The sequence below is a fragment of the Centropristis striata genome, chromosome 10 (assembly GCF_030273125.1).
Source record: "Centropristis striata isolate RG_2023a ecotype Rhode Island chromosome 10, C.striata_1.0, whole genome shotgun sequence".
Taxonomy (NCBI): Eukaryota; Metazoa; Chordata; class Actinopteri; order Perciformes; family Serranidae; genus Centropristis; species Centropristis striata.
Genome location: NC_081526.1, coordinates 33,750,027 through 33,773,905, shown reverse-complemented (window position 1 = coordinate 33,773,905; position 23,879 = coordinate 33,750,027). Strand labels below are relative to the sequence as shown.

At 38.4% G+C, this 23,879-nt stretch overlaps 2 protein-coding genes across 9 annotated transcripts in view; one reads left to right on the top strand and one right to left on the bottom strand.

Annotated features, from left to right (window-relative positions):
* Positions 1 to 5,567: 5,567 nt before the first annotated feature.
* LOC131979308 (ras-related protein Rab-17-like) lies at positions 5,568 to 12,493 on the bottom strand. Its single transcript, XM_059343254.1, has 5 exons — positions 12,313 to 12,493; positions 10,342 to 10,493; positions 10,134 to 10,259; positions 9,949 to 10,042; positions 5,568 to 6,398 (listed from the first exon to the last, which is right to left on the bottom strand). Exons 1-5 carry the CDS (start codon positions 12,491 to 12,493, stop codon positions 6,268 to 6,270), a joined length of 684 nt encoding a protein of 227 aa, XP_059199237.1. The 3' UTR covers positions 5,568 to 6,267.
* A 3,196-nt stretch (positions 12,494 to 15,689) lies between these two features.
* The window catches only part of lrrfip1a (leucine rich repeat (in FLII) interacting protein 1a), a 62,308-nt gene continuing 54,118 nt past the window's right edge, over positions 15,690 to 23,879 (top strand). For 5 of the 8 annotated variants that reach the window (XM_059342761.1, XM_059342760.1, XM_059342757.1 and 2 more), the window contains exon 1: positions 15,696 to 16,305. In XM_059342761.1, coding sequence (XP_059198744.1) covers positions 16,216 to 16,305 — 90 coding nt within the window. In that variant the 5' untranslated portion in view covers positions 15,696 to 16,215. Of the gene's footprint in view, positions 16,306 to 23,879 lie in introns of all 8 variants that reach the window. The other 3 variants (XM_059342756.1, XM_059342759.1, XM_059342762.1) reach the window with 2 other exon arrangements.

The following is a 23,879-nucleotide window of genomic DNA, read 5'->3' as shown; positions in this document are numbered from 1 at the left end:
AAACTATCCGACAACAAATCTTCCAGACGGTAATTTTTTTCATGTTTGTTCAATATTCCTGTGAGTTGCAAAATCGGTCCAAATTTTGTTTGGGTAAGAAGTTAAGCCAGTAATAGAAAAGTGGAGCCAGAAAGTAAATTCAAACTGTCTGCTGAGATAAAGGAGAAAAAAATCCCTCAGAAATGAGTGCTTAAGCTTCAAAAGTGATATTTCAAACTGATCAGACTCAATGCAGGTTCCAGTGATTGTTTGATATCCTACTCTGTTAATTCAAAATTAAATGTTCTTGTCATATCAGTGGAAATCCCAAATCAGTCCAGTATTTGTATAGACTAAACGTGTTTTCTCTGATAGTCTGACACTATATTCTGGTTCACATGTGATGTCTGTCTGCAGGTGGAGACAGCAGCATGAGGGTGTGTGCAGTCCTGTGTGCTGTGCTGCTGCTGCTGACTCAGGCTCTGAGTGGATCTTATCCAGTCCGCTCCAACATCATGAGAAGTAAGGGATCGTCCTTTAGAAACTCAATATAATGAAATGTTTTATGGGGCTTCCTCACACATTAATACAGTGTATTGCTGGTCATTTTTATTAATTTCCAGCAGTTTATATTTTTAAAATGTCCTTTTTCCAAAATATGTTTTTAATTTCCAATGCTACTCTTCCTCACAAACTTCTCTTTCAAGACAAGCAGAGCTATGCAGGTGATGTGATTGGCTGTCAGATTATCAATCTCATAACTTTGCCCATCTTACAATTATTGATTCATTTATGAAGTTAAACAACCATTGGAAAACATGCCATTGTGACTGAAAAAATGCTGGAATTAAATTGAAATGACCTGCAAAAAATAAACAATTATGAATTACAATCAATACAATAAAATAAACTGGGTTTAATAAATGTATTATTTCAGAAATTAATGAATAAATTAGGGCTGTCACACATTCACACACTTACACGGGCACTGAATTTACCACTTCTCCGCTTAAAAACACTTCCAGCATGACAGAGAAATGTGTTTTAATCACAAAAAGCTACTCTCTGTACAGTTAGTATTAATTACTAAGAGGATGAATTACTTCCTGTCGCTAAGCACAAAATAAGAGCGCAGTGTGTTAACAGAATCCAGCACAGAATTTACAAGATGGCTGTCAAAATAAGATGCCTTAAATAAAACATACAAGAAGCCTTATTCTCCTTTACAATACTTCATTAAAATATGCAATCAATTAGATCAGTGAATATGATGGAATAGTAAAATCCTGTGGGAAACACTGCAGCTGTTTAACAGTGATATGCACCATTTGCAAAGCTGAATTTAACTACCACAGAAGCTTAACATCCTTAAGATATGATCTCAATTCCACTCCACATCACAGGAATGTTACAGCCGAATAACGAAATCCGTGAGTGAAAAGCTCATGTTCATGTCATATTCCCATGGACATTTTTTGTCATGGAAAAGTAAAAGATTAAATTAATATCTGGCACTTTTCTTTTTGAATCTGCATCTGTTTATGATGCTTTTAAACAGTTGTCACAAGTCTGATTAATTTGGTGATTTATTTTGTATTTAATAGGCCCTTTAAGAAGCTTTAGACATTAGGTGGGGCATTTTTTTTAAATCTAGATTAATTATTTACATTTTTGTTTTTTTAATCTATTGACAGCCCTAGTATTATACATTTTGTTTGTATTGAAGATATAAGATAAGATAAAATCAGACTTTATTTGTCCTGCAGTAGGGAAATTTAGTCGTCACAGCAGCTCAAGATACAGACACATAGATATAGAAAACAGAATAAAAAATATTAAAAAAAAGATACATACATTTTAAACACATTATATACATACATTTCTGCATTTCCTGAAAGAACTTTGCATTTTACAGATATTGCACATTGGAGAAAATATATTTTAGTATGTTAAGTAGGTTGAATAGTTGTTGCATGTAGTATTATGAACATCAATGAATAAATATATTGTTCAAATTATTATTTCTTTTATAATAAATTGTTTATGATGTATTTAATTTTGAGCATTTTGGGTCTCCATACATTTAACACTTTATTTAAGAGGATCAGTTATTATTCCTAGTACTACCATGGCTGCTATAATACAGCCAATTCAGGAGACTTGTATTAAATATGATAAGATCTGGGCTTTGTCTCTTCTTCTAATGTCCCTCCACCGTCTGTGTTGTCCAGATCGAGATATCGATGCCTCCTGGTATCGAGGCAGAGGGATCAGACCCTTGGGGAGGTTCGGCCGAAAAGCTGCGAGGAGAAACGAGCATCTGGCTTTCATCACGGCCAGAGTTTACAGAGCAACAGCTGACAGCGACAGCAATGTTTGGATTACACAGTAAAATGCTACGGATGATTGAGTGTCTATTGTGTCCTCACATTGTTCACTTGTGGGGTTTCATTAGGCATGTAGAGGAGGTTTTGAACATCTTGCACAAGTTATTTTACATGATTTAAATTAATTTGTTTTCCTTAACATTAAAAAATTAACATTAAAAATATTGGTTTGCAGGATTGCAGGTACCAAGAAGCTGAAAATTAAGAAACTTACTTTTAAAATGTGTCACTAAAAAAATCCATGCACTTAGTTATGCACGTTATTATTTGATAAACTAAATTAGTCACCACCAGCCCATTACCAGATGAGCTAAAAAAGGTTACTAGTTATTAGTAGGGTAGGCCTTTTTCAGGGAACAAGAAATGGGTTAACAACTTAACTCTATGGAGTCTTGGGCTATTTTGTCCATTTTTGAATTATTTCCATGTCTTTGTAAGGAATTTTGTGTCTTTTTTAGTCATTTTGTGTCTTTTGGTGTCTTTTTTTTGGTCATTTTGTGTCTTTTTTTGGTCATTTTGTGTCTTTTTTTAGTCCGTTAGTCCAACATAAAATGTGATTTTGAATCTTTTTTTTACACTATCATGCTCAATAAAGAATTTTAAATGTTGCAAATGTGCATTAATTTCAGAGTACACTGAGACATTAAACTGCATAATTTTCAATTAAATTCTGGAAAAGTTGGTGTGTTCTAAAACTTTTGACCAGTAGTGTACATATACTGTACTTCAGTAAGTCCTGGAAAGGGCTTTATATGGAAATTAAATTAACTGTACGAGATGTTTGAATCCCTGAGTTTTAAGAGCAGCTCTATGTTGGATGTGGAAGGAGAAAAAGCATTGCGGCAGCTGCACTGACCTCTGTTGGTGACATCCCAGATGTGACGTAGCACTGTGCAATGTGAAGAAGTAGGAGATATGATCAGGGTATCCACCGGGTCTTAAAAACTCTGAAATGTCTAAAATTATCTTAAAATCTCATAAAATGTCTCAAATACGATTTTAAAAGGTCTTAAAAATGTATCAATGTTACTTTTATTTAAAACACATGCATAAACTTCAGTGTCTCTTTTAAATGTTTCGGTTTTTGAGGACGCTATAAAATAACACTCTGCCCAGTCAAAATTGATCAAGCACAACCAGCAAGTTCAACAATTTGTGGCTCCAGAACGAATTTAATGCATGGTTGAAGCCGGTGGATGGAAACATATAATATGAAGCACACTGCACCTTCTGCCAGTTTGGATGTGAAATGGGTCTTAAATTGTATTCATTATGGTCTTAAAAAAGTCTTAAAAAGTCTTAAATTTTACTTGTTGAAACCTGCAGAGACCCTGTCCACCATAGGTTCTCTACATGCTTGGGAAGGGAGGGGTGAGGGGATGGGCTTGCAGTTGGTGCTGCTAAATCCTGCACACTGGACCTTACAATTTGATTTTCAAAGGCACATTTAAGGAAGCCCTCAATATAAAAGTTACTTCTTAGTTACTGTGTCACCTCAACACAGTATTTCATTACTTTGCAGTGTAAAAAAAGAACAGAATAACTCTTCAGTACATCATACTCCAGTTCAGCATTGGAGGTTGCATTTATAGTTCAACAGTTTATTAATCAAAGCTTGTTTGAGATCACTCAAGGGCTTTGCACAACATCTGCTAAATGTGAAACAGCAGTACTGATGGTTTTTATCCACAAGATTTATCCACTCTTAATGACAACCAAATTCATTTCGCTGCATTTCATCCACTCAGCGTGAGGTGTTTCTTTGTTTCTGAGAGCCGTCTAACCCAAACAAGGACCGCCGGCCCCTCAGGCCTTACGGGAGCTTGGTTTCAATCAGCACTGTGACGATTATCTTCTTAGATCTTAGCAATGTTTTAAATCACAAAGCAGTAAAAAAGTCCACATTTGGAGCCATCCAGCAGAGAAAAACTGTTGTTTGTGTGTGTGTGTGTGTGTGTGTGTGTGTGTGTGTGTGTGTGTGTGTGTGTGTGTCTTTGTGTGTGTGTGTGTGTGTGTGTGTGTGTGTGTTGGGAATATTGTTCAAAGAGCAAGTAGCTGACTGTGGGGGAGTTTGTATGGAGGCCTCAGCTGGCTAAAGTTAAACAGAAATACCTTTATAACTGCTGTTAATGGAGTGTTTTTAATCTTCATGCATTATGAGTTTAATACAAAGGACAGCAGATTAGGCTGAATGGGCTGATATCAACCTATTGGACCTACCAGCAGGTGGAGCAGGTGTGATTAAATTTGGTGGCAGAAACTTCAAATGAAGCTAATATGTTAGCCTAGCTCAGCTATTCTCAACCTTGGGGTCGGGACCCCAAATGGGGTCGTGAGATGATTTCTGGGAAGTCAGCTCTGTCTCCACTGTGTTAAAGTCGTCATGTGTTTTAGTCTTTTTGGTCACTTAATGTCTTTTTTTGGTCATTTTCTGTGTTATTTGGTCATTTTGTGTCTTTTTTGTGTATTTTTTTGATCATTTTGTATCTTTTTTTGATATTTTTATGGTCAAATTGTGTCTTTTTTTGGTAATTTTGTTTCTTTTTTGGTCATTTTATGTCTTTTTTTGGTCATTTTGTGTCTTTTCTGTCATTTTGTGTCTTTTCTGGTCATTTTGTGTCTTTTTTGGTCATTTTGTGTCTTTTTCGATCATTTTGTGGTGAATTTGTGTCTTTTTAGGTAATTTTTTTTCCTTTTTTTGGTCATTTTGTTTCTTTTTTGGGTGATCTGAACTGTGCGTGTGAGATTCTGTTCAGTGAGAGGGGGTCGTGGACAACATGCATGTTAAATTGGGGGTCGCGACTCAAAAAGGTTGAGAACTACTGGTCTAGCTTACCATTAAGACCAATCAGCTACTTTTTTATTTCTAAAGTGGAAAAAAAAACATAAAAGTTCGCTTCTAAAGCTCATTCATTAACATGTTTTATATAATTTGTGTTTAAAAAAAACACACAACAGAAGCAAACACAGAATGTTTCTGGTTTTAAGAGTTATATTTTGTCAATGCTCAGACAAAAACAAATACATATTAATAAACATCTTATCTCCGTTTTGGATGTAAAGCAAATTAGCACATTTCCCAAAGTGTATGTTAAACTTTTTCTTTAAAGGCAACAATCTCACTGTTCAGTCAATCATGGATTGGCAAAATTAAAAGAGCCAACACTGAGACATAAAAATGAGTTCTTTATTTACCATTATAGTCATGCAAGTTGGGCAAATGTATGTATAATTCACAGTACTTATGTCACGAACCCACCCAGGTTTGTACAGATGAAATAATTTCCGACAATGGAAATACTTTCAAAATGTGCACTGTTAAAACAGTTTTATTATTATAATTATTATCTTTATTATCATCTTTATTAACCTTGACAGGGTCTCTAATGTGTAAAAAAAAAGGGAATTCGGAGAACCACACTCTGAACTGAATACAGCTCGGGGGGATCTCTGCCCGGAGACAGTGAATGAAATGAACTGGTATCAGTTCAACATCTGGTTTAGTGACAGATTCTGAGGGGGTTGATCATAAACCCGCGAGGGAAAATCAGTGCAACTAATGGAACTGTTGTGGAAAGATCTCTCTCAACACAACTGCAGCACGGCAGCCAAGGAGTTATCCTGCGTGGATAATATTGAGTAGGTTTTTTCGCCTCAAGTCTTTCTCTCCTCCAAGAAAAATGTGTTCCTTGGCTTCTGTCCACCACAGTGGATAGGAGTCAGTTCAAACAGTAGGAAAACGGAAAAACGAACCATAGACTCAGAATGTACAAGTCTTTTTAAATTGAGATGTTTTCTTTTTACCAGCTACACATATGTTTCCTATAAGTGCAGCTTTAAAATGGTGAAGACAGACAGAGAAACAAAGACAAGAACCAATACTGACAATGATGTACGGAGGTTAGGGTCCAACTTTGCAGCAGAGTGCAAAAGGATTGAAGGAGTCTCTGTGGCGCAGATCCACAGCTGGTGCCTCCTGCCACTCTGACAGACCTCCCTGCTGCTCTCCAATGCACTCGTACACTGTGTGGGCTGAAACACAGCAGCTCTGTTAGCAAACACACCACAATCACATGTGCAGTACAAGGAACATGCAGATAGTTTAGAGCAGACCTGGGCATTGGGCGGCCCGAGGGCCACATCCGGCCTGTTGGCTGTCCTTGTCCGGCCCGCATGAGGTTACCAAGAAATTAAAAATCAATATAACCGCAGTGCTTTTATTTTGAAAAAAAAAACCCGTTTTACACTGGACGACACCTTTTCAAAATAAAAGCATCACAACATTGTAAAACACCTTGAAAATGTACAAACATGAAAAAACAAGCTATATAATACAAAAACATAAATAGGAACCTTGCTAAAGGTCATTTACAGTTGTGTTTGAAATAAATGGAAAAGTGATACAGTGATTGGAGTATATACTACTTTTTACTGCTATATTTGATTTACTCCACATTAACAGTCTCATCATAACATGTGTTCCTATCAGTAGCAGCTCAAAACCAGATAATTTACTATATTTTATAAAGCGATTACATTAATATTGAGCAGAATTTAGTTCCGAGTTTTGGTCCGGCCCCCACAACCTTCGTGGTATTGGTCATGTGGCCCCTTGGGAAAATTAATTGCCCACCCCTGGTTTAGAGGCCAGGAGTTTCAAGCTTTAGAAGACACCTGGCACCTTAGACACTCATAATTTTAGCAGTTTTCATCAAATCAGACCAGAGGTGACATGTGCTGCTCATGTTTGTATCTACTGCCCTCTAGTGGTAGATGAGTGGTCTTTCTTTGGTCATTGGACACATGTTCCCATTCTTTTCAGACTGTGAAGGACAATAGATACTCCACAAGAACGGAGACATTTGTTCTCTCTCCCAGGGCTGCAAGAACAGAATGATTTTGTTCTTGCAGCCATGGGAGAGAGAACAAATGTCTCTGTTCTTGAAAATCATCTGGGCAGAACTATTGTGTGGTGCACGCAATATTATTTATTAAATCTAACTACGTTACAAGTTGAGTTAATAACAACTTAACAGGAAGTGTTAAGTGTCAATTAAAAACTGACTAATTCTATTGTGTTGGATTCATTCAAAATTCTCTTGATTTAGAATTACAAACACATAAAGATTATATTTAATGTGATCAAAATAAGTAAATTCCATCTCAAACATTTTTATATTAAAGTTACTTAAACAACTGCCTCAAAATCAAGGACGCATTTATATTTAATACATTTTATCAAATATATTAAGTAAAATGAAATGACTACAGAATAATTTATTACAGTGTATTGGTCAGAAATGTGGATTTGAATGGGATGTGTGCTGCAGTGGGAGGGCCCTGTGACGACTTCCCAGGAGTTTTGCTGTGGAGTTTCTCATGAAGTATCAAATGTTCTGCCCAGAAATAACTTTTTTCTTGTTCTTGCCACCTAAAGAACCAGAACACATTTCTCTGTTCTTGTGGAGTATGAAAAGGGTTTTGATGAGTCCCAATCTCTCCCCCAAACCATGAGACCCAGACACTTAATCTGCATCAGCTGGTGAGTGCTGGAGTGAAAGAGGCTGGAAGGACTGGACATGTATAAACAGGACTGGGACAGCACTCTGCAACAATGTTACTATGACAACACCAAAAGAAGCCTAATTCTGAGTATGGGACTTTTTGCAGAGGGATGAGAGGTCATTTCAAATTCTCAGTGTAGTTGTTTTTGTAGAAAAGGCATCTCTAAGTAAAAAAGAAAAGAAATGATTGATGAATAGACTTGGTGTGTGATATAGCCTATGGGGCATGAGACTGGAAGCTGTTGGTTGACCTAAACCTGCTTAGCTTTCCACCTGAGATTACCAAAACTATTCTCAGACCAGATCTCATGATTTGCTCCTCCACATCAGCTTAATCATAGAACTAACCGTTCCCTAGGAAAATGTGGAGGAGGAGGCCCATGAATGTAAAAGCCTCAAGTATACCGAGCTGGCAGCTGATGCTCAACAACGCAGCTGGAAAGCTTGGGTCTGCCCACTCGGGGCTGGTTGCAGGGGCTTTGTCAGCAAATCAACCACATTGCTTCTCAAGGACACGAGAGTTGGAGGCCAAGTCCATCACCAAGCCATCAAAACCTTAAAAGCAACCTCATGCATCAGAACTATGGTTGAGTTCCTCTGATTTCATGCAGTGGCGGTTCTACACAGGGGCCTCCAGGGGCCACTGCCCCTACCAAGAAGCCCTTGGCCCCTGCTGTGGCCCCTGTGTCAAATTAATATTTAAATGATCAATTTATAACGATGAGCGACGGAACAATTCTAACCTTTTTTTTGTTCAAACAATATCTCATTGTGCACAAACGGAACCCAGAATGTGTCCATTGTATAATAGTTGAATTGTGCAATAAAAGCTTGTGTATAGAAAAGAAGATCATTCTCACTGGACTGCACTTTCAAAATAAAAAAAAAGTAATTGTGCACTAAAATGAGAAATGTCATTGTCGTGCAAAAATAATTATTGTTGGTAAGTCTCATTGTTTCAATCAGTGTATTTGTATCTTCCAAATATACTTCAATGAGATTTTTAAATGAGCTAAAATAAAGGGTTTGAACGCCTTAAATATCATCTCTGCCGTTTTTTTTATGTGCCCCTCTGATTAAACACTGGCCCCTGCTTGGCCCCCACAGTAAAACTGGTCTAGAACCGCCACTGATTTCATGCGTTTGTATGTACCATCTTAATTCCACGTTAATATAGTGTTTCTTTGTATTGTAGGCATACCAGTGCGAACCAGGTAAAGCCCTTGGCTCGTGGATTTAGCTGGAACGTACCTCAAAATCTTTGAGAGGGAATGAGAGGTAGAGAGGGGCGGGCTTAAGTGACTCATTGACCCACTCAGCGCTCATGTTTACTGTGTAGAACATTAAGTGATTCTCTGAACATGCACCGTGTCCAGGTGCCATGCTGAGTGTTTGTGTGCCAAACCAGCTGTTGTAAAATACACGGCTGAGAGTTTGTTTCAGCTCGCTTTCTAGTGAACTGAAAATGGTTGTTTATGAAGTGAGCTGAGAATTTAGTTGAATAAAAACACTATTTGCCAACAAATTACTTGAATCACTCACTGATATATCTCAACTGAACTGAGAAATGAATGGCCCAAACAGCTTTATCACCACCTATTGGAGAGCTCCAGTATAGCTCTAATAAATCCCACCCCGGTCAAATACATTTTTCCAAATCATGGTTTCTTTCATTTTAGGTAGGTCTTATCACACTGATGCTTGATCAAGTGTACATTTTTCTGATGAGTTTGGTCTTAATTAGTGGGGCTGTAACATGGTTGACAGCTGTAATTGACTCGCGTTTGGTCAGGTGAGAACTTGGTCGAGAACTCGGCCTGTGGCTTCGTGTGACAGCACCAGGGCCAGATGCCAGCGCCTGTATTCAGAATATTTAGCCCTCAATATTGTACAGTGGAAGGAAGTGGAGACGCGTCGAGCATTCTTCATACAGTCTACGGGTGGAGCTTGTTGGGGTAATAAAAGTCATAAGATAAGCCTTTAATGATCCACAGAGGGCAATGAACAGCTTCACTTACCTACACTTATCAGCAGCTTCCCAACTTCCTCCCCTGTCATGGCTGATGTCTCTATGAAAAATAAGCCCTTGTCATTGGCCAGACTCTGTCCTTCCTGTGTGGTGACATAAAGAAACCACAAAATGCAAGTCACTGACATGAATAGATGTGACTGGATGAAGGAAGGTGATTTTCTGCGTCTGTACCTGCACTGAGACTTGTCGGTCCTGTGCCAGATCCCCCTTGTTGCCCACCAGCCATATGACAGTGGATCCTGGGATGTTCTGTTTCTCAAGCTCTTTAAGCCACACTTGAGATCTGATAAATGTTTCCTATAGTGACACAAGCATACACAATGGCATGAGCAGCAGCCAGGATAAGACACTGTGATGGTTGGATGTCTAGTCCTTTTACCCTTTTGCTGATGTCGTAGACTAGCAGTGTAGCGTGGGCTCCTCTGTAGTAAAGTGGGGTGACACTGTGGTATTTCTCCTGTCCTGCCGTGTCCCATATCTCAAAGCGCAGAGTGACGTTATTCAGATGCACCAACCGGGTCAGGTAGGCACCTGAGGGGAAAGACAGCACAGAGACACCAGAAGGGATTCATCTTTCTTTACTGACTCTTTAGAGATGATCCTGGATCACATTTTCAATTTAGCTAGTGAATGTTTCTGAGAATCAGTAGATCAGATCAGATCATGTGTCTGTTACAGTTACATGTCAAACTAATAAGTTATACAACTATCAAACTGTGATGAATGACAAACATGGAAGTTTAACACCACTCTAATGTCCGTATGCTTTTTAGGTTTATGAAGTTACAGCCAAGAGATGTTAGCTTAGCTCAGCATAAAATCTGGAAATAAGGTATACAGCTAGCCTGGTTCTTTTCAAAGGTGAAAAATATGCCTACAAGCACTTAATAAGCTTTATTGTTTGTTTAATCTGTTAAAAACAACAACAAACAAACTGACATTTAAAACGGCAAGTTGTGGATTTTCCAGGAAGACATTAACATGGCAAACATTTTTGACTAGGTTGGTCCAAATTGGGCACCGACCAACGTAGGGGTGGCATCAAGTATGTGCAGGCATACACACACACACACACATACACACACGTTAGAATAGCATTTTTCTGTCTTCAGTACTTATATCTACTCACACTGAGGTCCTACCTCTGACTGAGTAGACAGTCAATCATAGTTTAGGTACACATGAAACACAAATCTCTTTTGTAGGTCTTTCAGTGCAATAATACACACCTGTCTTACACACCTAAGACAGGTGGCAGCTGTGGCTCAGTTGGCGGAGCGGTTGCCCACTGATCGGAAGGATATACATGTCGAAGTATCCTTGGGCAAGATATTGAACCCCAAATTGCAAATTGATTGGGGTATGAATGAATTCCCAATGGTGGCAGGTGGCAACGTTTAGGATAGCCACCAGTATGAATGTGTGTGTGAATGGGTGAATGAGCGCCTGTATAGTGTAAAGCGACTTGAGTGGTCTCAAAGAGTCCAATAATATATAAATAAATCTGAGTGGGGCCATTCTGCCCATTCGGTCCAATGACTGAATGGGCGCCATTCAGTCATTGGGCTGAATACGACAAAAACGTTTCTAACGCCCCATATGTTATGCGGCCCACCGAATATGTGTAGTTGTGTTCCTCCCATTGTCCTCGCATGTGATTTCCTACTCATCCCATGGACTCCACAGTTCGAGGAAATGGATCAGCAATTCACAACAGAAAGAGTCATAATAGACCGCTGCAGGGATGACATATATTTGTTGGCCAACCCGTAAATTAGCATCGCCCTGGTTGGGAATCGGAAGTGTTAAAATGGTGACACTGCAATACTCATTCACCTTGTTTGCACTTTGAGTTGTCTGGTCAACTGTTTTACAGACGTCTCTTTTGTAACAGTCAATGGAGAATATGTCTTTTGGGCAGTGAGTGGCCACTGGAAGACGCAACTCTCACATGAACTCATGGTATTGTGAAAATCCAGCTGCCATGCAGTGCCCCCTGACAAGAAATAGTCCGGTACATAAGTCTGTGTTGGACCACAACTTGTCCTTTTAATACTTCACACACAAATTTTGTTAATTTGTAAAAATGTTGAGGTTTTATAAGGCAGTTTGGCTAGAGTTATGCTTGCTGTTTTCCAATGCTTCCAGTCTTTCTGCTAAACTAAACTAAGCTAACCATCTCCTGACTGTAGCTTCGTATTTACCTCATAGACATGAGTGTTACAGATTTTCAAATAAATCTCAGCAAATAAGTGAATTTCCCAACATTTAAAACATTTTTTCTGTTACTTTTAGTGTCATTGTGATATGTAACCATCGCTATCCAAAGCTCAGAGCGACATGAACTCACAGCCTATAGTAGGTGACGTATTCCTGAACTCATCCTTGGCGAATCGCAGTGCCAGGCTGGACTTCCCCACACCAGAGCTCCCCAGAAGAACCATCTTAACCCTGAGGGTCTGCACCGGTCTACTCACAGTGTCACTGTGGAGCCGAACACCTCCTGGCACCCTTGGGAGCGTTTCCCCCATCAAAAGTCTACTTAACTTTAAGAGGAAAAACAGATGGATACAATAAACTTAGTCCAAGAAGGTCCTCAAGTGCTTAGGAGTCTTTCTCCTGTTAGGAAGCAGCAGCTACTCCAAACTGTAGAGACGAGTTGTTTGTTGTGAGTCTGAGGCTGTGCCAACTTCACCTTGCAGAAAATAAAAGTAAAACCAAAGTCCAGTCTGAACTCGTAAAAGGCCGACAACATGTTTCACTTCCTTGTATACACACTACTGAGCCATAAAACTTCCCCAGCCATTACCAAATAGAAATCACAAGCACTCTTGACTATTTAGACCTCACACAGGATGACTACAAGTGTGTCATCAGTGTTTATTGTAAACTACACATGTAATGGGAATTTTTACAGTATGCAAATGATTGGGAGATTTTGGTCTGTTAAAAAAAAAAATTGTCATGAGTTTCTACTTCCCGTCTTCTTTGCAAGTTTAATGTAACTCCTACATGTCACATGCAAATGACTATTTTTAGTTGATTTTGAATGCACACAAACATTTAATAAAATCAAAAATAAGTTATTTTCATATCACTTTTACTCAGTGAGATGAATTTCCAGTAACATTACAAATTGCTAGGTATGCTGTATGATAAAATAGTTAATATATGCTATTAGAAATGAATCACAAAATGTACCATCACCTTTATAAATAATATCATAGGCTTCTCCAAGATACAGCACAGACTACAGTGGGCCTGTTTTCCTTTTCCTGTTTTCCTTGCATGACATTGTATCGACACAGGAGGGCGTCATTGCAGCATTAAAGTCTTGTGGTAATAATAAAGTGTCAGGCTTACAGTCTGTGATCATATGCCTTTATTAAATCCAGTGGTGGTAGAAGTATTCAGATCCCTTACTTCAATAAAAGTACTAATACCACACTGTGAAATTACTCCACTAAAAGTCCTGCATTCAAAACCTTCTGAAGTGAAAGTACAAAAGTATCAGCATCAAAATGTACTTAAAGTATCAAAAGTAAAAGTACTTGTTATGCAGAATGGATCAGATTGCTTAATATATTCCAAATATATTATAATATTATTTGAATTGATGCATTTATGCGAGCAACATTTTAATTTAGTAAAGAAAGGGCTCATTTTAACTCCTTAATATAGTGTTATGGTATTTAATTAAAAAAAATGTCTCATGACTTTAAATGTCTAGTGTCTTTTATGTTTAATCTTGGCTTAAAAAATAACTAAAGCTGTCAGCTAAATGTAGTGGAGTAAAAAGTACAATATTTGCCTCAAAAAGGAGTGTATAAAGTTACAAATGTGGAAATACTCAAGTAAAGTACAAGTACCTCTAAATTGTATTTGAGTACAATACTTAAGTAAATGTACTTAGTTACTTTCCATTACTGATTGAATCTATCCTTTGAAATATTGCCAAAATGTTTTAGATTTTAAAACAAAAATCATAGGCATTGACAAAAGGTATTTGTGGTTGCACAACTACAGGATGGAATAAAACAAACAATTTTATTTTATTTTTTATTTAAATTAAATTTAAAAAATGAAGGTGCCATTTATACAATCTGAAATTAATTAAAATAAATAAAACTTTTATGGAAAGTGTAAGCGTGAGCTCTATATTATAAGTACAACAGTGATACCACAAGATATAAAAAGTAAATGGTGAGGTCACAATCAGCTCACCACTGACTATCCCAGACACACTATACTGGACCATTACCTCAACAGTGTGGGATCTACATTGTGCCCATTAAGACTGAGGTATTGTCTATCTCTTTAAGAAACTCAAGTCTGTGTTTAGAGTTTGCTGCTCATTATTAAAAATAGCAGAGTGGGTGTGAGAAAGAGTGCGATAGCCCAGGCCAGAGCTGTGGTTCCTGGCTGAAACTCAACCCCTGAACATGTATGGAGTCCCCGTCCAGAGGTTGATGCTGCGTTCAAGTGCTCTGCGTAAACTCCGGATTCTTAACTTTTACACATTAGGTGCTCTAATTAGAATTGAGTAGATAGAATAGAATAGATCTTTATGGACATTTTGCTTTTACAGTGAAATTCTGTTTAGCAGCTCTTTGGTGTGTGTGTGATACAAAAGTATTTGTAGATAAGCTGAGTAAACAAACAGTAGGTAAGAAATGTTGGTCAAGTAGCAGCTTATGGGTCCAGAGTAGTATCATAGTAAAAAAGGTATGATTTTATTCAAAAAAAATTAGCACAAGAGAACACATTCTTTGATACACTTTAAATCACTGTTTTTGTTGTTCTTCTTCCATTTTACTGTAAAGAGAACATTAACAATTTAAGACTAGGCTACAGTAGGGCTGGGCAATATGGCCAAAATCTGCTATTCCAATGTAGGTCGTTTTGTGTTTTCTGGTAATGACATAAATAAATACATAGTCTATATGAAATAACCAAATTAGCCTACTTTGGCATACTCCATACTCACGTAAGCAAAACAGCGACTCTGTGGTTCTCTCCAGCTTTGCTCCAGATCTGCACCCATGTGCAAGGATCAGAATGTAAAGCAATGTAAAAAAAATTGCCACAATGTAGTTCCACATCTAGTTTTTCAGCATCATTATAAAAACAATATAGAAAAATATATGTCAAAGACATTTTATATTGTTTTGATGGTAGGCTATATATCCTCATATCGCACAGCACTAGGCTACAGAAAGAACTAAGTCAACTAAGTCAACCCCAAAAAAAGAGAGAGAATATTTTGTAAGTTAAAAAGTGTAATTTAACGAAACTAACAAAAGAAAATGAGTAAATAACAAAATCTCATTTATGTTGGGTTTTATAAAGAAGAAAACCAAAAACAGGTAACAAGTTCTTGTCTCCCCCTGTTCAGAGTATTGTTACATTTCCTAATCCTTTGAAAAACAACTAAGAATGGAAAAGAAAAAGAAAATCATCTTTTGAAGAACTAAAAGTTTTTTCTCTTTAATAAACTATCCACTTCAGTATACGGACATGCCGCTACCCAGTTATTAATGTACCTATATTTCTTTGGAGCAACTTTTTTTCCTCCAAACTAGTACCAAAACAGTAGCAAATGTCTGCTCTACCAGGGTGGTAATTGAAAAAAAATGACTATCGTTTCCCTTGCACATGAAAAATCCGACTTCACGTGAAGGCAGCGTGATTGAGTACAGGCTTTGAAGTCCGTCAGTGTGACAGGTTCGAGTGTCTCTGAACCCGTCAGGTGGTGGAGTCATACTGCTGCCACATAAACACGACACATTTTTAAAAACGTTGTGATAACGCTAGTTTAGCTGCAATTAATGTTGTTTTTATATCTATATGTATATATTCATAAATGTCGGTGTTTGTAATATATATACGGTTTTAAAGGGGCAGTGAGGAGTTATTACAGTGACTGAATTTACTAGTAAACGCACCAGAAGAAGCGCACGTGGGGCAGATGCTGCCAGTCACAGTTTGAAGCAGACTTTTCGTCTCGAGTTTTTTTTGCGTCGTTACAGAAACACAGGAAGAAGTGTAAAAACGGATGTATGACAATGACCCACGCTGTGAACGCGACCAGCCACGGTTTTTTTTTACTCCCTCGGCTTTAACTTGATATTTTAGCGACACATGAGAGCCACTAATTTAGCGAGCGAGCTCTGTTTGGATTATTCGGTGCGCTCTTTTTTTTATTTGGACCACCGAGTGTGACTTCTGTGAGTGGATAAGTATTTGAGAAAACATGGGGACTCAGGGCACAGGACGGAAAAGATCGACCAAGAAGGAGAGGTCGACGGCAGAGGACGATGCCCTAAATCTCATAGCGAGAGAGGTGAGTGGAGAAATGGTCAAAACGTTAAATAAATCCTTCCTGTCTGGTGTGAAAAGAGACAGTTAAGAATCCAATCCATGGACTGGTCTGTCTCCTCAGCTCCCTGTAGACCCGTACCTATGTAACCCCAAAACCTTAACCTACATACTGACATGTGTTTTAATTAGGCTACTGTCAGTCCTGATATGTTTGTTGTTCATTTTACCCAAGAATGAAAAAAGACCTTAAACGCACCCTGAGTCTCAAATGTAACATATAGCTGTTCCCATTTCAACTCTAAAATTCATCACTGAGTGGTTGAATGTAACTAAGTACATTTACTCAAGTACTGTACTTAAGTTCCATTTTGAGGTACTTGTGCTTTACTTGAGTATTTCCATTTTAAGTAACTTTGTACTTCTACTTTACTACATTTTAGAGGCAAATATTGTACTTTTTACTTCACTACATTTAGCTGACACCTTTAGTTACTTTTCAGGTCAATAATTAACATAAAAACATGATGCATTTTAAGTGATTAGCTTTTTTTTTTTTTTTTAATAAATTAAACCTGTTAACAGTATATTAAGATGTTAAAATGAGCCCTACCTTGAGAAAATGAAAATGCTGCTTAGATAAATGCATCAAAAATAATAATAATGATAATAATAATACAATAATATATTTCGAATATATTTAACAATCAGAGTGGCGTCATTCTGCATTAAGAGTACTTTTGATACTTTAAGTACATTTTGATGCTGATACTTTTGTACTTTTACTTCAGTAAGTTTTGAATGCAGGACTTTTACTTGTAGTGGAGTAATGTCACAGTGTGGTATTAGTACTTTTACTAAAGTAAGGGATCTGAATACTTCTTCCAGCACTGTTTGGACTTAAGTTGAGCAACCTACTGCCATGTGTGCTACTTTATACCTCTACTCCACTACATGTAGGAGGGAAATAATGTACGTTTCAGTCCCCTACAGTTATTTGAAAACGTATAACAAATAAGTTATACTTTATTATTGAAGGTTAAAAATAGGCCAGAGATTTTATTGATTCACTGGGGTAAATTCACAGGCTGTCTGGCAGTATATTTAGTCATTACTATATATTAAAGATTTTCGTTCTAATGACTTGAAAATCAATAAGCTTACTTATAAGCCACTAATATATATATAAGTATTTTCAGTGTATTCTGATGGCAATACTTTCAGATAAGAAAAATATGTTTGCAGGACTCCTACACTGTAAAAAAAAGTAGTATGAGTACTTCTTCTTCTTCCATTTCCATCAGTGCAGTCTGTATGCCATACACCTTGAAACTGATATCACTCTCTCATCTTGAAAACAAGCCACAAAGTAACTTGTAGAGACTTGATCCATGCTTGATTATAGCAGGTCAGATTACGTGTTGTTTTAACATGTGGGGAGTGTTTTGAAAACTCAAGACTGGAGAGTTTGAATGAAGAAAAGTATTTCATTTACAAGATAAAAAAAAGAAATGGAAAGGATTGCTGTTTTGCAACCAACCATATGCAAAACAAAAACCAACACACCTCAGTGGTCTTTTTTTAATAAAAAAAAAAGTATCCAACATACATTCACATAAACAATGAAATTGATCAATTAGACGCATTTCAAATAACATTTAACTGCATTTTGAAAGCTGCAAGGGGAGTTATCTTCGTACTGCTAGTCAGTGTTGATAGATGATTGACAGATGTTCTTCTTTCTGACTTTATTTCATGCATTGAAGACATCCAAGTTCTCTTCTACGACTTCTGACCAAAAAATAAAACGTACAGTTTACACTCTTCTACAAGGTTAGGGGTCAGGAGGATCCATATTGTGTAAATATGACATCATGTTTTCCTTGTCATTGGGGCGACTTAGGACGTGACACGCCTACTCTAACCCTGATATTCTTACCCTAACCTTAACCAACCTCACTCCTCACGCCTAACTATCGTGAGAGTTGTACACAAGACAGATCCTTTCAACCCTGGTTGCACCAGATTGGATGAACGCTTCCACTCAAGCCTGTCTGCTCCAGGATTTAAAACAGGACCAACATGGCAGCTCGTTTGGAAACAAATTTCTTACATTAGGAAACTAAATAACTAAAATGTGTTTCTGAAAACGTTTGAGGAGGAATCTTTGTATTAGATCGATCACTGTTAGTTTTTACGGGACTTTCCAGTGGTGGCAAATCGTGCTGGATGCCCTTTATTTGCATAACGTAGTTGATACTTCAAATTTATGCAAATGCTTCTCTCTAGGTGTGCAGCAACGCTACCTGAATGCGTTGCACAGCGACTTACAAAGACGATGAATGGGAAGCACGGGAATCAGTGTGATGACATACCATGTATTAAAGACACGGCCCCTATTGGCTGATTAGTAAACTGATCATTCACCAAACAAAGTTTTGAAGCCCACCAAACTTCATGGCCCGCAGCTGATTTAAAATGGTTTCCTGTACTGTAAGGAAAGAGCCTGTCATGTGCTAACCTGCATGAGTTGTTGGGCCACCCCTTCAATAATGCAAGACTGAAGTTGGCAGCAGTTGTTTCTAACAGGTGCTGAAGTCGTGTTGTGACAGGGTTGGTACAGGGTAGGGTTTATAATCTGTTTATTATGATGAGTCTGGTGTAGGATAAATGAGTGTTTTGTGGCAGGAATAATGCCCAGTGTGTCTTCAGGACTTAAGTCAGTCACTTTGAAGTTTAATACCCTGCACACTTTTGTCTACACTTGTGCACTAGGTGTGATTCACAGGCAGAAAATCAATACTTGGCTTTAATATCAAAGAGTTTTTCTTACAGGTGCTGAGCATAAAAATCCACCATCATAGCCATGGCCCTTAATTCAGGGCATCTTTGACAAGCTTTCTTCAGTTGGGAGGAAGTTGGGTCTGTGCTAACCCAACCCGGATGTTTCAGCAGATTTGCATGTCACTCTTAACTGACACACACACACCCTATTGTCATCACTCTTTAGCAGTGAATGGCAGTGGTAACAGTGCTAAAGCTAACAGAGGTTTGGCTGTTTGAATGTTATTTTCTCTTAACTGCTTAGCTGACTATTTACCCTGCAGTAGCGTGTCTGAGGTTGCACATTCCTGTAGCTGGTAATCGTTTCTTGTTGTAGTCTATTCGCAGTGGCCGGAAAGTTCCCCGGCTGAGGTTTGAGGAGGTTGACAGATCTCATGCACACTTAGTCAGCAGCAGTAGCAACAGATAAACAATATCCACACAGGATCTCCGATGAATGAATCCTCATCTGCTTAATTTGGTAATAAGGCAAAACTCCAACAATAAAACAGTATTTGTGGACAGTCTTCTATCACATCTGTGCAGCGAAGGGAAAGTCTGTGCCTTTAAGTAGCAGAGAGGTCAAGTCCCTCACTGGCAGTCCTCTGACAGGATGGTATGTCAGGCCTGATGAGTTGGCCCGTTCTGCAAAAGGGTTTTAAAAATAGACGCTCCTGAAGGATCAGCTGTTGCTGCACCCCAGTTTTAGATTAGGTTTGTGTGTGGGGGATGGGGATGGTGGAGGAGGGATGTGGCCATCCCACCAGCAGGGAAACATGGAAACAGCAAGCTGCTGTATGGAGCTGTTTGTTGCAGAACGCTTGTCTATGTAGAGGAGGGGGTTGGGGGGTTGGTAGTTTAAGCTGCTTTGTGGAAGTGGTCCATCAGTATCATGTTGCTGTACATATCCCTACTCCCCTCAGTATCACAGGGTTCAGAGAAGCTGTCAATGCTGTAAACCTTAGAGTGGACCAAATGGTAGAAGACCACACTGCAGGAAAAATGTCATTAGTAATCCGTACTTGAGGGAGTTGGTTCCCTACCCATGTCAAACTATTTGAAAACAGTTGTAAACATTCATTTGGCTTGCATACTGTAGCTGACCTCTACTACTCTAAATGGTGCACAATGTGAAAATGTTGGGCAGGGATCTGACAATGACATTCCATAATATTCATGAACATTAATTCACACAAGAACCATGTGAAACCATGTATTTGTTTCATTAATGTCTCAACAACTATTGGATGGATTGCTGTTAAATTTGACATGTAGCAAAAGGTTCTTTACATAAGATCATACCCTGCCTGCTTCTCAAACAGGCGATCCCTTTTAATGTTTGTTTGCTTGTCTTTTGGTATGATGAAAACTATCTGATCACGCTGTACCCACTCAGCTGTGGTATTCAACCTGATGCGAAGGCCAACTGCAGCTATTGGTTTTGGTGATGTACCAACCGGTTCATCACGTAGCTCCGAGGACAACAGGAAAATTTGGTTAAAAGGATTAATTAAATCCCCCACATGCTTGATCTTGCTGTTGGGGATTTCAGCTTGTTAAGTACTTCAGTATATCAGTTAATCACAGCCACATTAGAGCAGTTTTAAAGTGGAATGATCTATAATTCAATTTATTACATAAATCCACATGTATTTACAGCCTGGTATCATCAAATGACGTATGAAGAACACAGCAATTAGAAAATAATTTAATGTGTTATCACAATGCATTTTTTGCCTTTCATGTGTTATTTAAAGCCATCAATCTCCACTGACTTATGCTGTGCAGAGAAGTGCTCGGGAGAGTCAAGCAAGGTTGCCATACTATAGCTGACCTCTACTATACTACGTATAAAGAGTGAAAAAGTCCACAAAGGTAGGAGGGCAGGATGGATGGATGTATGAATCAAACAAACACGACTTACACCCAGGAGACCACTGTCCTGTGGAGACTACTTAACTTGCGTAGTGATTTAATTTACATAACAAACTATACTATACTTATTTGAACCCAAATGCCATTAAGTTATCACCGTTAGAGCAGCATAGTTTTACAGGTATGTTTACCCAGTGTTAATAAGCGCTCAGGGGTCCTGATTGGCATGTTCTGATGATGTTGGTATTTCCAATGCTCCATAACTTTTTTTTGTACTAACATGATTGCATTTAATGGAACCTGGCCAATTGTAGGACAAATCTTGAAATTTGATTTTAACTCAGAAGAACAGATTAGTGGGACATTAATTAATTGATTAATTTGATTAACTCCCAAAGTAGCAACAAAAAAAATACAAACTAGTTACAGACATCCAAGGAATAGATAATATGATCTGAACGGCTCTGGTTATTGCTTTTTTGTCCCATTGCGAACTATTGCCAGGCTTTCAACAGTCACCATATGTGGTTACCTTTAAGCACTGTGTTCCACAGTTTCCCCTCAGTTTGATGTCAGATATTGATCGTCACCGTACTGATAACAGCTGTGGAATTTGGCCTGAGGCAAACTCTCCCTTTCTTGGTAGCTTCTGGTAAAGATTCAGTCTGTTAATTGTGCTCCATCCAAAGATAACACCCACTGCTTTGAGTGTCATAGTGTAAATGAGCGAGTGTGTTCGTGAGCACCTGTTGGCTTGTTCATACAGTAATATTTAACTCCGCTGCACCCTTGATAAATATTGACTAGTAGTTTAAGAGTTATGTCCCTAAATGTGTGTGAAAGTCAAAACAAGTGCTAATCTGGTTCTGAAGGTTATTTACTGCTCACACACAGACACTCCCCTACACATCTAAAAAATACTCCCATTCTTGCTTTGAATATTGTCAATGACACTGCAATATAAGATATATGGAATGTATCTAAAAGACATACCTCTACAGTCTACAATTATGTCAGCGAGGGTCAGTAAAACTAGGATCCTATATGTGCAGAGTGGTAGGTCTCGGGTGCATGTACTGTGTGGGCATCAACAGGTGCACCTGTTACACTGTAACAGCCTCATTGCCCTGAAACAGAGTGGTAATAATGGGACTTTTGAAACTTTAGGGACTTTGAATGTTAAACTGAACGTAAGCATTATGAGGTTGAAAGAATTACTCTTACAATTACAACAGAGAAAAAATATATACAGCCATTTGGCATCACCATCATACAGCTTCTTATAGCTATAGCTTTCTAAGATATATAGTTTCAGAATAAGACGACATTGAAGGTGGAAACTAAAGTTGGTCCTCTGTCCCAGTTTAATGTTAAAAATGGCACTGGACATTTTATGCTGACTTTTAAAATATGTGAACACTGATATTTTTGTTATTCCTGGGTTGTTGCCAATAGTGTGGTTATGGATTTAATGTTTGTTCACATGGGCCTTTGGACCACAAATGTGTTCTGCAAATGTCCCAGCATTGGGTTTTTTTAGCAAGTAGTCATTTTCAGCCTATGTGTTCTTTAGTTGGGACATTTTATGGTAAGAAGGTCATAAAAATCAATTAAAATCTTCTTCCTCTGATCAGTTCTACATCAGATTTATAGTTGGTGTTGCTGTCTATTTGTATTTAATGCTAATTGCAAATGTTACGATGCTAACACTGTAAGATGGTTAGAATCTTCCAAATGAAGCTCCATGAACCACTGGTTGTATTCGTGGACCCCACTAGATGGTGCTCTGAGTTTAAAGAAAATGGCTCAAGGAGTGGCAATCCAAGGTGTTTTCAACCCTTTGTTGAACAGAGATCGCCATGGAGCGGGCTCAGAAAACAAAGAAAATGGCTGATGAATTTAATTTGGCCACAACTACATTTAACTCAAAGGACACAGAACTCAAATACTGTGTGATTAGCCCCAAAATACTACAAATTTTGGGGCTGAGGCTATGTTATGTTTCGCCCCAGTTATTCTGAGCAAACCCATAGTTCTCCATCAGCTCGGTCCACAGCAACAACTCCTGAGGTTTCTGTTGATGGTCTGTTTTGTCTGCGTGAGTTTGAAGAGTCAGTGTAAGCTGGGGATTAAGTCGCCAGGTTGGTGCTGGGTGGTTGTCAGAAGCTCATTGAAGCGTTGAAAAGAATTGAGTATTTAGAGTGGATTAGTCTGGGGTTTGACGGTGACGAGGGGAGAAGCCCACCACACACAAACCCTCCCCTTTTCATTCTTACAGTCATCGAGGGAACAAGCCAGGAAGCCACAGGCCCTCACACAGCCACAGCCAAATAAATGCCGGAGACAACAAACACATACACTGAATAACAAATAACAAACAAATAACTAATTAAAAGTAAAGTTTTGTAACTGTATCCTTGTCCAATTGAAGCACTCAGTTTCAAGAAGTTGTGTAAATGAGCTTCACTTTTAAACTTTTGAGTTTCCTGCACTTACATTTAGGTGATACTTAGCTGTGCCACCCAGAATAAAACTGCAGCAGATTGAAGTTTCCCAGTGAACACCCATTATGCCATCATGTACTCAGAAAAACGTTAATGGTCCAAACAATCACTTGTGTATTTCCTGATATACACAAACGACTGGCTTCAGTTTGGCTTGGCCTGCGTGACTCAGGTCTCCTTAAAAGGAAGTGGAGGCTATGTGTGCGTTGGCTTCCTCTTGATGACATCATCACATGCACAGCCCGTGCAGATTGTTATCACAAACTCCTTCCTGTTTATTCATCAAGGCTGAGTTCTTTCCAAAGCTTAGGGAACAGTGGAGGGTGGGGCTCAGCTGGGATTAAGTGCAGGTATTGCAATTCATCAAATCAGGTACAGTTAGGGTGGGGATGCTCTT